General features: G+C 56.2%; 1 protein-coding gene across 5 annotated transcripts in view; it reads left to right on the plus strand.

The window, feature by feature from the left end:
• The window catches only part of ARHGEF10 (Rho guanine nucleotide exchange factor 10), a 107,128-nt gene extending 97,119 nt beyond the window's left edge, over positions 1-10,009 (plus strand). For all 5 annotated transcript variants that reach the window (XM_043557276.1, XM_043557280.1, XM_043557288.1 and 2 more), the window contains 2 exons: positions 5,919-6,041; positions 8,885-10,009. In XM_043557276.1, coding sequence (XP_043413211.1) covers positions 5,919-6,041; positions 8,885-9,396 — 635 coding nt within the window. In that variant the 3' untranslated portion in view covers positions 9,397-10,009. The remainder of the gene's footprint in view (positions 1-5,918; positions 6,042-8,884) is intronic.
• Positions 10,010-13,052: the final 3,043 nt, after the last annotated feature.

Here is a 13,052-nt window from a genome sequence, read left to right on the forward strand (position 1 = left end):
TATAGGCGTGTAGTTAATGTGTGTGTGTGTCACATATAAATGAACGTGCAGCTGGTGTGTGTGAGCGCGTCCCTGGTGCCTGCATGCATGTAGGTCGTACGCGGAACGCATCGCTGGTGTGTGCGGGCTTGTAGCTGGGGCACGTCCGCGTGTGACGGACATGTGTAAGCAGGTGGCTGCTGTGCAAGGGCAGAGGGGCAGAGGGAAGGAGGAGGCCGGGAAGGTTGTGCGGTCATGAGTGTGGAAGGGGCTTCCCGGCAGTGGGCTGAGAGGACGGGAGGGTGGCGGGCCGTCCTGTGGTCCCGAGGGACGCACCCCGGCAAGCGGCAGTGAGCAGAGTCACCTGCGGCGGGACCGACTGGGGAGAGGAAGGGCCAGAAAGCCTGAGATTTGGGGCCTGGGTTTTCGGGAAGAACGTGAAGTCATCAGCGACACTGGGTCCCACAGAGCCGGCTTGGAGGAAGCTAGCATGTGTGGTGCTGAGCGAAGGAGCCCCGTGGGAAATTGGAAGGAGGGGCTGGCATGCAGACGACGAGTCGGGAAAGGGGCCTGTGTGGGACTTTGCCCTCCCGGCGAGCGATGAGGGACAGGGGGACAGGGCAGACAGAGTCAGGTACCACCGTCAGGAGGTGAGAGGGTTGTGCAGAGTCAGAGGGGGCGTCAGGAGCGCAGAGAGCCCTGCAGTGCGTATCCAAGCGGCCAGGAGAGGAGCACCGGGCGGGGGACGGCCACGCGCACAGCCCGGGTGCCAGCGTGCGTGCGTATGCACGCATTGTATGCACCTGGGGGTGTTGTGTGCATGGGTGCTCGCAGGCGGTGAGAGTGTGTGTGTACCTGGAGCGCTGTTGTGTGTACGTGAGCGTGCTTGCACATGTGAGTGTGGGTGTGGGTGAGTGTGGGTGTTGTGTGTGCACCACACCCGTGCATGTGTGTGTGTACGTGTGAAGGAGGAGCTGTGCTGCTGGTGTTCAGAGCAGGGGGAACCAGGATAGCAAAGGCACTGAATTTAGGATTCACTTTGGAAAAGTTCATCACGAAAGGCTGAGCAGGTTAGAGAACCCCGATCAAGTTGCCTCTTAATCGGGATTACGTGTCGGGTGACGTTTAAATTCTGCAAGTATGTACGCGTGGAAAAAAGGTCTTAGAAGTTGTCTGGGTCCCCTGCTCATGTCGGTAGTGAAACAAGTTCTCAGAATCTTCCAGACTCAGGGCAGATTTGGTGGTGGGTTGGCGGTGGGTTGGTGGCTACTTGGTGGGTTGGTGGCAGATGGGTCAGTGACAGTGTTGAAGATGTCTGTAGCTTGAGCAGAAGGTACTGGAGGAACGGTCACCGTTGACGTATTGAGAAATGAATAGTCTGGGCTCGGGTTCCAGAAAGGCTGGCCTCTGACCAGGGGAAGTACACTGCAGTTGGAAGGCGGGCTGGCTGGGGGCAGAGAGGACAGTGGGAAGCGGGGACGGTGACAAGACACGTTTGTTTGGGGCTCGGCGAGCAAGGGACAGCTGCTCCCTGGTTGTGTTTCGTGTCTGTACTGGGGTGACTGGCACGTAAAACCGCACCGGCCGTGTGGCTCGTTGCTTGCACACGTGTGCACATCGTGAAGGGCTCGCCACAACCAAGCTAATGCATTCTCCACTTCATGGTTTCCACATGTGCACGCATGTGTCGTGGTCGGGAGATTTAATCCATAGGACGAGCTGTGTACAAATTGTTTCTTAAGTAACATAGGGCCCTTTTGTTTCGCGAGGAGCACAGATTGACACAATTTATGAGCTTGCGTATAAGAAAACGCTGGTTTACGGGCACTTCCCTGGGGACCTGGTGTGTTCTCTTTTGCACGCCAGCTGGTGGAGCAGGTGTGTGCAGTCTGGATCCGTCATATCAGATGGTGTGTCGGGCAGGCTGTCATCGTGCCCGTGAGCGGCCGGCCCGTCCGGGGGACTGCCCTCTGTGCCCCCAGAGTCCTGACCCTGCGGCCCTGCTGGCCTCACTGGCCAAGCAGCCCCAGGGGAGCCCCGGACCTGCTGCCATCTTGCCCTTGTTGCTCAAGGTCGAGGCGGTTCCAGACCCCCCACAGGCTAGCCCACGAGTGCCACGGGCTGGGCCCCTTCTCGTAGGGCTGAGCTCTGTCCCTGTCCTCACTTGGCCTCACGTCCACGCTGCGTTTACAGACCCACACATGGAGTGTTTCCTTCATTTCTCACGAGCGTTTTCGTGACTGGTTTCACCCTCCAGTCAATGACTCTCTTGCCTCCCTCTGCGTGGCTCTCCTGTGCTGTCACAGACCCACCTGGGCTCTGGTGGGACTGAGAGGCTGTGCGGTGAGACGCTTCCCCGAGCCCACCCTCCGCAGGCCGGACGCCGGCGTCCGACGGGGCTCAGCTCTGTCCTTGTGGTCACAGCACATGTCCCCTCGGTCGTGGGTCTTCATTCCCGTGTCGCTGTCAGGCTGTGGAGAACCAGCAAGCCTCCAGGCCAGATCGGGGCAGGAGCCTTCGGGTGACGCGTGTTCTCCCGAATTTCACCAACGTCTGGGGGCATCTTACGCCTGACCTGCGTCTCAGACTCTCCGTGAAGATTGTGTAGCGGCCTTGGAGGGGGGTGGGTGGTTAGAGCAAAGTCCGCTACGCTCGGAATGTTGTTGTCTTTGTCTCGTCTCCTCAGTGGCTGTGGGGTACAGTCCTCAGAAAGACGTGGTCCAGAATTGGTCTGATGTTTAAAAAAATTTTTGAGTTTATTTCTTTATTTTGAGAGAGAGAGTGAGAGAGAGAGAGAGAGAGAGAGCAAGCAGGCGCGCCCTAAAGCAGGGGAGGGGCGGAGAGAGAGCGAACCCCAGGCAGGCTCCAGGCTATCAGCACAGAGCCTGATGCAAAGGCTCAAATTCGCGACCCTGAGACATGACCGGAGTCCACATCAACTGAGCCACCCAGGTGCCCCCAAATTGGTCTGATTCTCGTTGCATTTTGTGATGTAGAGAATGAGAAGGCCCAAGCCCCATGTCTTCCCTTGAACTTTTACCGGTGGTCTTACCCTCAGGCCGGTGCTTCCTGGAGACAAGCGTTAGTTGGCTGCGGCTTCGGGGGACTCGGTGTTCACGCTATAGGCACGGAGGTGCGCCGATTGGAGGTCGCTGGGCTGTGTCGTTCTCTGGACACTGGTGCCTGTGACTGCCGGCGGCTTTCCCGCACTCCTGCACGTCCAGTGCTGGCCCGTACCCAGAGCCTCCGTCCGAGAGTCGTGTTCATGGGTTGCCCACATGGGTTTCGCTGTGTACACGTGGCAGAAATATGTGAAGTTACCCTTTTGTGCCCTTACCGGACGATGAAATTCCAGTAGGTTCTGGAGATGAAGACTGCCCAAGCCAGAAAGAACAAAAATCAAACACAAAATTGATACACTGGTAATTCACACCTGTCTTGGGAGTTAACAGAACTTCATGGAACCCGAATAATTCTTGGAGGCCCCAGCGTGCTTTTCCTGGAGGACATGGCTATGCTGAGTGGGCCACGTCTGCTGCCTCTGGGTAGAGCTCTGTTCTGAAAACCATCACACCCAGGCTCCGTGACATACAGCACATCGGCCCTCACGCGGTCGAACACGGGATAACGCAGCCTCCGGATGAGCACACACACCTTGGAGAGCAGATTGCTGGTGTAGAATTTACAGTGAAAGCGTGTAACGGGGCCTTGTTCCTTGGGGCTCCCACTCAGTTACTTACCCCACGATGCAAGCGGCACGTTTTGCTGCTTTGTCTAGAATATTCCAGGGAGACTGTTTTGACGGAGAAGTTCTGAGAGGTCACGTGAAGTCAGCCTTTCTGTGTCCCCACGGAGCGAACGCATTGCCTTCCAGGAGGGACATGGCCACGTATGATGGCCAAATTAGGATTAAAAAAAAAGTAAAATCAGTATAATTTAAAAAGAAATACTCAATGACCACATCCTAGGGGAAGTCAGCAAATTAAACCAGACTGAAGATGATTTGTGAATTAGGAAGCAAAACTGAGGATGGTATCCTGGTTTGGTATCCTGGTTCCTGCTGCCATCGTGGATTAAGTGGTCCTGGGTTAGCCAGCAGCTAATCCCGGGTTAACCAGCAGCTAATCCCGGGTTAACCAGCAGCTAATCCCGGGTTAGCCAGCAGCTAATCCCGGGTTAGCCAGCAGCTAATCCCGGGTTAGCCAGCAGCTAATCTCAGGTTAGCCAGCAGCTAATCCCAGGTTAGCCAGTGGCTGGGCCTTGTCCGCTGCTTGTGGGATGTTCTGGGTGCCGGTGCAGAGAGAGGGACCCTGCTGAAGCGTTGCGTCCCACTCTTAGAGGCTCTGTGCTGCCCCCGCTCCCTGCGTCTGTTGGAGTATCTACCCTGAGCATGTGGACACACCCCAGCTTGTCGCCCGTTGATGGCGGTTGTGAACGGTGCTGAGGATCTCATTCCTCAGCCGCGTCCGCTGGCCCCATCACGTCTGACGGTGCCTGTGCACCTGTGCTCTGTGGTGTGTACAGAATTCACGCAGCACCCACCCATCTCCAGAACGACGTCCCTCAGTCAGACGTTTGCAAGTCCTGGGAACGTAAACCATCATGAGCTTGTAAAACAGGATGTAAGTCTGTGTTGAGAAGCAAAACCAAATCTTTGTTCGTTGTAGATGTTGTGTTTTTAAGCTTATTTACTTATTTTCAGAGAGAGTGGAAGAGAGAGTGTGCACCAGTGGGGAGGGGCAGAAAGGGAGACAGAGAATCTCAAGCAGGCTCTGTGCTGTTGGCGCACAGCCCGACGCGGGGCTTGAACTCTCAAACCGCCAGATCATGACCTGAGCGGAACCAAGGATCAGATCTTACCCGACTGAGCCCCCCAGGCGCCCCTTCTTGTTTGTTTTTTGCCGTTGCAAAAAAATTCGTAAAAATGGTTGTGTTAAAGTAGCTTTGGCCTTGGTACCAGGCCACTTGTTGCCGTGTTTCTTACGGGAGGTGAACTTGAGGTCGATGCAGAGATGTTGGAAGGAACCTTGTCTGTGCAGGATGGGGTCATGTCAGCTGAGGTGCCACCGTGGCCTCACACACAAGGAACGCCGTCTGGTCCACGCGCCGGCTTTCGAGCTGGCAGAGAGAGGCCGGGGGTCGCCGTGTGTCTCGCTCAGAGTGGTGCCACCCGCGGAGTGGTGGTGATCACGCAGACACCCCCGGCACCCTTCAGGGCAGAGGCCCACAGGAGACCAGCCAGGCGGCCCCGTGCACTTCTGGGCCACAGGCCCGTGGCTGTAACCCAAACTGATCCAAGGGCCATGCCGTGAAGGCCTTCCTGGTGCCACCGTTCCATATGACATTTCCCAAACCATGTCCCACGTCCTTCCCCGTCCCGACAGAAGCCTGGGGTGTGGCCTGCTGTCGTTGATGAGCTGTGCCGACGAGCACTTGTAGGGGAGTCGTGCTGGGCACATGACGGAGAACACAGATCACGTGTTAGCTCCGTGTCACCTGCTGTCACTGATGAGCTGTGCCGCGGGGCACTTGTAGGGGAGTTGTGCTGGGTGCATGACGTAGAACATAGAACACAGAATGCGTGTTAGCTCCGTGTCACCTGCTGTCACTGATGAGCTGTGCCGCGGGGCACTTGTAGGGGAGTCGTGCTGGGCGCATGATGTAGAACACAGAACACAGATCACGTGTTAGTTCTGTGTCACCTGTGAAGCGAGGCCTCTCCTTCTAGGAGGCAGGGGTGGGGAGGGCCGAAACGATGCTCGGCTCGCGGCCTTCCTCTTCCTGGATGGGCAGGGACTGAGTGCAGTGTGTAGCTGGAGAGCCACTTGCCGGTGGGGAGGGGGTTGGCTGGGCGGGGGGCGCTCCGGGGGGTGGGGGTGAGCACCTGCCCCGCCCCCCACCTGCTGCAGACACCGGACTCCGTCCCCTGTCCCCTGCAGGGCACCAGCGCCTGTCAGTGACCAGCCTGCTCGTCTGCCATGGCCTGCTCATGGTCGGCACCAGCCTGGGCTTCGTGGTGGCCCTGCCCGTGCCTCGTCTGCAGGGGATCCCCAAAGTGACCGGTGAGTGGACCCCTACGCACGCACCATCCCATCCCGTCAGCTCGCTGAGCCCGTCTGCCTCCTCGTGCTTTTGCAGCCGGAGGGGAGGGCCTGCTTAAACCGTGTAGATTATCTGGGGTTCTTTTTTCCCTTCTTTTCTGGCATACTCTGGACTGTCTGCTAATTGGGATCGATTCCTGCTTTTGTTTTTCTGCTGCTTCTGTTAGTGGCCCAGGGAGAATCTTTCCCCCCAAACACGTTTTCATGTTACCTTTACTGCCACCTGTTAGTTTCTGTCGTTTTCGTGTGGTTTTGCTCAGTGGGAGTGGATGCTTTTTATATTTTATGTGGCCAAGAAGGAAGCCCAGCCTCTGGACAACGTGAGGTGTGCTTTTTTGCACAACGTTGCTAGGAGTTCAAATGGGTACAGGATTTTCAGGAAGCAATTTGGCATTTTAGATCACAAGCCTGAAAAGGCTTGTGTGTCTGGATTCAGGATTTTTCAGTTCAGAAATCTGCCTTGGTAAGCAGCCGAGTCCGTGAACAAAAACAAGATGCAAAAAAGATATTCGATACAGCATTCAATTTTTAGTAGCCCGGAATAGGAAACAACTTAAACTTAGGGGGAAAGAGACAGTTGAGAAAATGGTTGCACTGCCATCTTGGTGTATGATGTAGCCAGTAGAAATGGTGTTTGTGGAGAGCTTTAAATGATACACACAAAACGTCAATTCCATAAGTAAAACCAAGATCTCAAATTTTACGTTGATGATGTAACATCAGCGATGTGGGAAAAACTCTCAGAAGAAAAAGATTTGTAGGAAACTCACCAAAGTGTCAATAAAGATTCTGTTTCTATAGGTTTTTCCTACTGACAACTTTAGAGTATTTCACGTGACATCAGACAAAAAGCTTTTTTTCTCCACGGGCTTTAACAGACTTATCTTTCCCTAAGTTCAGGAGCCACCTGTTGGTGCTAAGGATTCCAATTTTGTTGATTTTTTTTTTAAGTTTATTTATTTATTTGAAAGAGAGCACGAGCAGGGAAGGGCAGAGGGAGAGAGAGAGAATCCCAAGCAGGCTCTGTGCCGTCAGGGCAGAGCCTGATGTGGGGCTTGAACTCCCGAAACTGTGAGATCGTGACCTGAGCCGAAATCAAGAGTCAGACATTTAATTGACTGAGCGACCCAGGCGCCCCGGTCATTCATTTCTTAATCTCAGTTTTTATTCTGAGCTCTGTATTGCACGTACACGAAATTGCACGTAACCAACACGTACAGGTTGGACCGTGCTGATGAAGCGGTCACGCTGCACCTGCCCCTGCCCCTGGCACAGGGGCCCCTCCCTCACAACATACCTGACTATTCTCCTGAGTCGTACACCCTCGTTCTGTTGATTTTTCTGTATAGTTTTGCCAATTTGTACCTGAAAAAACCAAACTTGTGATTTGGCTGGTTTTTTTTTTCCATTTTCTATAATTGCCTCATAACATATGACATGTCTGTCCCTCTGTAACTTTTAGATCACACCTCCCCAGCTGGGGTCAAGCCTTCCTGCCCCCTCTAGGTTCCCTCCAGCACCTACTAGTTGGCCACTGCCACTCACACCGGCTAAAGAATCCTGTGATTTAATCTGCTTTGGCCAAGGAGGGGTGAAGGTGAGGGCTAGGGCCTCGTGTCAGCCTTAAAGCGTCTGGTGACAAAGGGACACATGCTTCCCATCCTGGTCCCCTCACCTGTGAACCACTTAAAAAGTGCTGACACCCTGTTCCTACCTGACAACGTAGGGGGGAAATAAACTTTGTTTCGAAAAAGACCTATAGGTAGTTTCTGACACGTGCTCTTGGATTAGGTGATGTGTTTTTTTTTTTTTCTTTTTTTTCAACGTTTATTTATTTTTGGGACAGAGAGAGACAGAGCATGAACGGGGGAGGGGCAGAGAGAGAGGGAGACACAGAATCGGAAACAGGCTCCAGGCTCCGAGCCATCAGCCCAGAGCCTGACGCGGGACTCGAACTCACGGACCGCAAGATCGTGACCTGGCTGAAGTCGGACGCTTAACCGACTGCGCCACCCAGGCGCCCCTTAGGTGATGTTTTAAAATTAAATTCACGTCACTTTTAAATCAAAAAGTCCCCAATGTAATTAAAACCACAGAAGTAATTCCTAGAACCTTTTTGTAACAGAAAATGGCAGGAAGCTACTGGCCGTTTACTTAGGCATCTTGTTCTTAAAACTGACACATTTCTGGCATTTAAATTTTCGTTTTTTTTTTAAATTTTTTTTTTAATGTTTATTACTGAAAGACGCAGAGTGTGAGTGGGGGAGGGGCACACAGAGGAGGAGACACAGAATCCGAAGGAGGTTCCAGGCTCTGGGCTGTCAGCACAGAGCCCAACACAGGGCTCAAATCCACAAACTACGAGATTGTGACCTGAGCCAAAGTCGGATGGTTAACCGACTAAGCCACCCAGGCACCCCGTGGCTTTTAAATTTTCAATCAAGACTTAGAAAAATTAAACATGTTTCTATAGAGCAAGTGAGAAGGCATTTATACAGAGAACAGGAAAACAGCTGTTTCGCTGCTGTGAAAAGTCCCCTGTGGGTGTCGGGGTGGAGCTGCTGTGGACGAAAACCAGGGTTGTATCCTAGCCCGTCATTCTGGAAGATTTCGTGGACTTAACTAAAAATCCACGAGGTTTCGAGAAGCTGTTCTCATGTTAAGTGGTCAGTCGGTGTCCCAGTCGTGTGTGGGATTCTGTGGTTTGGACGGGGGCAGATGCGTGTTGACCCTCTCTGGGCTGTCGCACGTGGTGATTGCTGAAGATTGCTGAATGACCCCTCCCCCCCCTCACCGTCCCCCAGGAAGAGGCATGGTCTCCTACCACGCACACAACGGGCCCGTCAAGTTCCTGGTCATGGCCACCGCCGCCCTCAAAACAGACAAGGACAAGCCCTCGGGCAGCCCGCCACCTGGCGCAGACCCCCAGGACGGAGACCAGAAGGATGTGTTGCCAGGCGAGGGGCCGGGCCCCGGCCTGAGTCAGAGCAGCCCAGACGCCGTCTGGCTGGGGGGCTCGCTGGGCTCCGTGACCCACAGAAGCGATTTCTCCTCGTCGTCCGGGTCCCTGACCCCATCGCAGGGCTCGGGCTCCCTGGAGCCCAGAGCGGAGGAGAGCGTCGTCTATGACCTCCTGCGGCTCCCCAGCATGTTGCCGAGCAGAGGGCGGCGGGTCAGGAGGGCGAAAGCCAGCTCGGTGCTGGTGGTGTGTGGGGGCCAGGGCCACCGGCGGGTGAGCAGGAAGGCCCGGCCTCAGCGCCCCGAGGAGCTGGCCGCCTCCATCATGGTCTGGCAGATCCCCCTCCTGAACGCGTGAGTCCGCGGCCCATCTGGGTGGCCGCGTCCTTGAGGCCAAGCCGGGCGACCCGAGGGCTGTAGCCGTGTCTACACTGGTTGAGGGTAAATCACGTCTTGGGGGAAGAAATGTGCAATACCGTCGCAGTGGTGTTTTCCGGAGCGGAAGCCAGCACAGACGCCCGTGAGGGGACAGAGGACCAGGCCAGGTTGCAGCCGTGTTGGCGTCCGGGGGCGACTGCGTGCTTCGCGAGCGCGTCAGACCACGCAGAAACACAGACGCTCCGCACCCACTTGCGGGCCCTGCTGCTTAGAGAGTTCGCGGACTCAGAACTTATGGGGAAATACAGCTTATTCCGTCGTAGAGAAACTTATTAACAATTCCTAGAGTAACCTTACTCGATTCAGAGTCTCTCCTTTTATTTATATTGTATATCTTTAAATTCCAGCACAGAGTCCGTAACGCTGAAGAGAGCCAGCTAACATCCCCCCCCCCCCCGCCCCCTGTCCAGGTGGTGGTATTTGCTTTCTGAAGTGAAGTGGGTTTTCCAAAGCGGCATAATGTGCGTGTTGTGTATTTTAACAAAGTAGTATTTTTGTACTGCCTTTTTTTTCTATTAAAGATTAACAGTTAATGTTTTAGTCAATATATCGTCTGTAACGTTTCACAAATAACGTTCGGCTTTGAACCAAAATGCTCAATACCTTATCAACATTTAGACTCGAGCGTCCACACCAGAAGATCCTTCCCTCCTCTTCGCAAGGAGTATCAATACCCACATTAGAAATGCACGTTTCCCTCTCGTAGGAGATGCACAGTGAGCGTGTCCTCAGCTCTTTCAGGGTGTTTCTCGCGCCTGCTGACCTGGACCTCGGTGCCTGCTTCGAATATGCCTTCTGAGGTTGCTCATGGTGCTAGAGAGTGTGGGTGTGTCCCTGCTGGGGTGGGACACAGGCCGGGGACACTGCCTCAGTGTGCCTCCTGCAAGCACGAAGGCTTGCATTCTGAGGTCACAAAGCCCCCGCGCGGTCGAGGCGTGCGGGTGAGCAGTGGGCCCCGTCCCGTGCAGCGTGGGTTTACGTCTCCGTGTCGTACTCACTGAACGGTTTGAGAACATTAACGCAGGCATCACCGGAGATCAACTTCTCAGCACTTTACAGATGACTAAAAAATGCTAATTTTATGCCTTAGCCAAATATTTCCCAAGGTGCACATATACCCCCACGCGAAAGTAATCTCTCCCCAAGCTTTCTTAAACTGTTAGCTGCTACCTGAAGTCACAAATAAAGTCTTTTTATTTAAAAATACAGTATTCGAATTGCCTTTTTTCCCCATAAAACACAAAGGGGCAGTTGGCGGGGTGGGGGGGGGGGTCTGAGGGGCCCTTTCAAGTTCAGGATGGCCACCTGCCGGCCTGGGAGTTTAGTACGAGTTCCAGAGACAGTCCCAGCATGAGAGGAAAACAGCGCTGTGACTTGAGGTGGGTGCTGAGCTGAGACACTTCCAAGAGACTCACGTACTTGCTGTTTTACATTTTGAGTGACGTCGCAGGTTGAATGAATTTCGTGTAAAACACGAAGACTGCGTCTGCAGCCCACCGAGCTCCGTAACGTGTGTACGGCAGAAGCCGTGAAGGTTCTCGGTCTTTTCACGGGCCGGGGGAACGGAAAACTCCAAACCAGTAGGTTTTCTTCTGGCGTAAATAAGGAGAGAACGAGGTGGTCACAGGTGGAGGTTTGCATTTAGGTTGTAACATCGATGACGTCGTTAGAAAAAACCCCGTGTGACGCCACATAGGGTGCTCCCGTGGTAGCGGTCCCGCTCTGTGAGGGGCTCTGGGCGCTAAGCGGCCTCTCTCTGGGGCCATAGTTGTCTCCCGATTCACCTGCGGCCCCCTGAGCTCTTCCTGGGCTCCAAGAGTTAGGGCCTGGTTCGCGAGGAGCCTGGCACGGCCCTGGCTCCTCCAACCGGGGCTCCCCACCCTGCCTCCCTGCCTCAGGGCGAGGCCCAGTTCCCTCGGGCCCCTCGCACCCCCTGGCCCGGCGGCCTCAGCGGCTCCGCGTGTGGTTGGCGCCTGGCCCCCAGCAGCACCCTGGGACCGCCAGGGTCAGACCCAGGTGTGGGTGCGTTTGGGCCGGTGCCGTGGATGGGTGCCCCCAAACTCCTAGGTTGGAATCTCACCCCGCAAGGTGGTGACGTCAGGAGGAGGGCGATGCTGAGGTGGCGAGGGTGGCGCCCCGTGCCGCGATCAACGCACACGGGAGAGGGTCCCCGGAGAGCTCCCAGCCCCTCTGCCGGTGAGGACTGTGAGGACAGCCAGAAGACACCATCTGTGAGCCAGGGAGCCCCCATCGCACACCGGCCCCGCCCGGCCTCCGCTCTGGACTTGCGGCCCCAAGGGGTCAAGTGTAGCCCAAGTCGCCGGCATTCCCGTATCCCCCCACCCCGCCCCAGGGTGGTGCTTGTCTCTGGAGCCTTACGTGCTGCCGAAGTACTGGCCCCGTTTCCAGAGGAGGCCCTTCCCCAGACAGCCGACCCCACGCTGGGCCCCTGTGGGCCACGACCCGGCACCCGGAGACTTGCCCCTGCACGGCCGTCCCGCCGCCCAGGGGCCTCGGGAGCTCAGGGCTCACCCAGGAGGCCCCTCGTGCTCTGTGCTGTGGGGGATGGGGCCCGGCTCCCCCCACCGAGCCTGCCGAGGTGCTGGCCGAGGGGGAGGGACGTCAGTGCGGGCGGGGCGGGGCGGGGGCGAGACCCTCCATCACGGCCAGGGTGCCCCCGTGTTAGGTGGGTGCTGTCATTCCCCCGAAGGGACCAGGAGCCAACCCGGAAGTGTGGACTCGTCCTGTGGGGTTGACTCTGACCGGTGTGCCTGCAGGATTGGTGTGCACTTTCGGGCAAGAAGTGAGGACATCTGGTTCTTGTGAACAGTTAAGGCAGGATGGGGGCTCCGTGTTCTGGGAGGGGGGGCAAGTACGTCTGCAAATCTAAGTGGTGCCAGGGGTCCTGTCCTCAGGCTCCTTGGCACTCGGCCACCTGCACAGCCGGGAGCCCCCGGGGTCTCCGTGCCCCAAGCCTGGACTGGACCTGATGAGGGACTCAGCTCCAGGAGCTGGCCCAGCCCGGGCCCAGCCCGGCTCACAAGCTCAGCAGATAATGGCGTGCCAGGAAAACTTAGGGTAAGAGACGGACACAGGGGTGTGACAGGGGCTGTGACAGGCACCTCCTGCCCCCCATCCTGGTTGGAGACAACCCCCATCTCCTCCTGCCCCCACCTCCTGTCTCCCTTCCCCCACCCCGTGGGGGACGCCCCCACCTCCTGTCTCTGCACCCCCACCCCCCGTCCCGGGTAGCTGGGCAGGGCTGGTGGCTCCCAGCCCCCCTCTCTGAGCTGACACGCAGATGTCCCAGAGTCCCCTGCAGGGACCCAGCTCTGACCTCATCCATTTGGACTCTACCCGCACCACCTCCTGCGTCTGCCTCTTTGGCTGGGAGCACAGCCTTTTCCGCAGTTTGAGCCTTTGGGGGCGCCTGGCTTCTGAGATAACCCTGTTCCCTGCAGAAGTGCTAAAAACCCCGGGCCCGTGAGAGGCCCTCCTTCCAGCAGAGAGAGAGGAAACTCCTAACAGCCTCGGCCAGGGCCTGCTGCCGCCCTCTGAACCCCCGGCCACCAACCC

The sequence above is a fragment of the Prionailurus bengalensis genome, chromosome B1 (genome assembly GCF_016509475.1).
Source record: "Prionailurus bengalensis isolate Pbe53 chromosome B1, Fcat_Pben_1.1_paternal_pri, whole genome shotgun sequence".
Taxonomy (NCBI): Eukaryota; Metazoa; Chordata; class Mammalia; order Carnivora; family Felidae; genus Prionailurus; species Prionailurus bengalensis.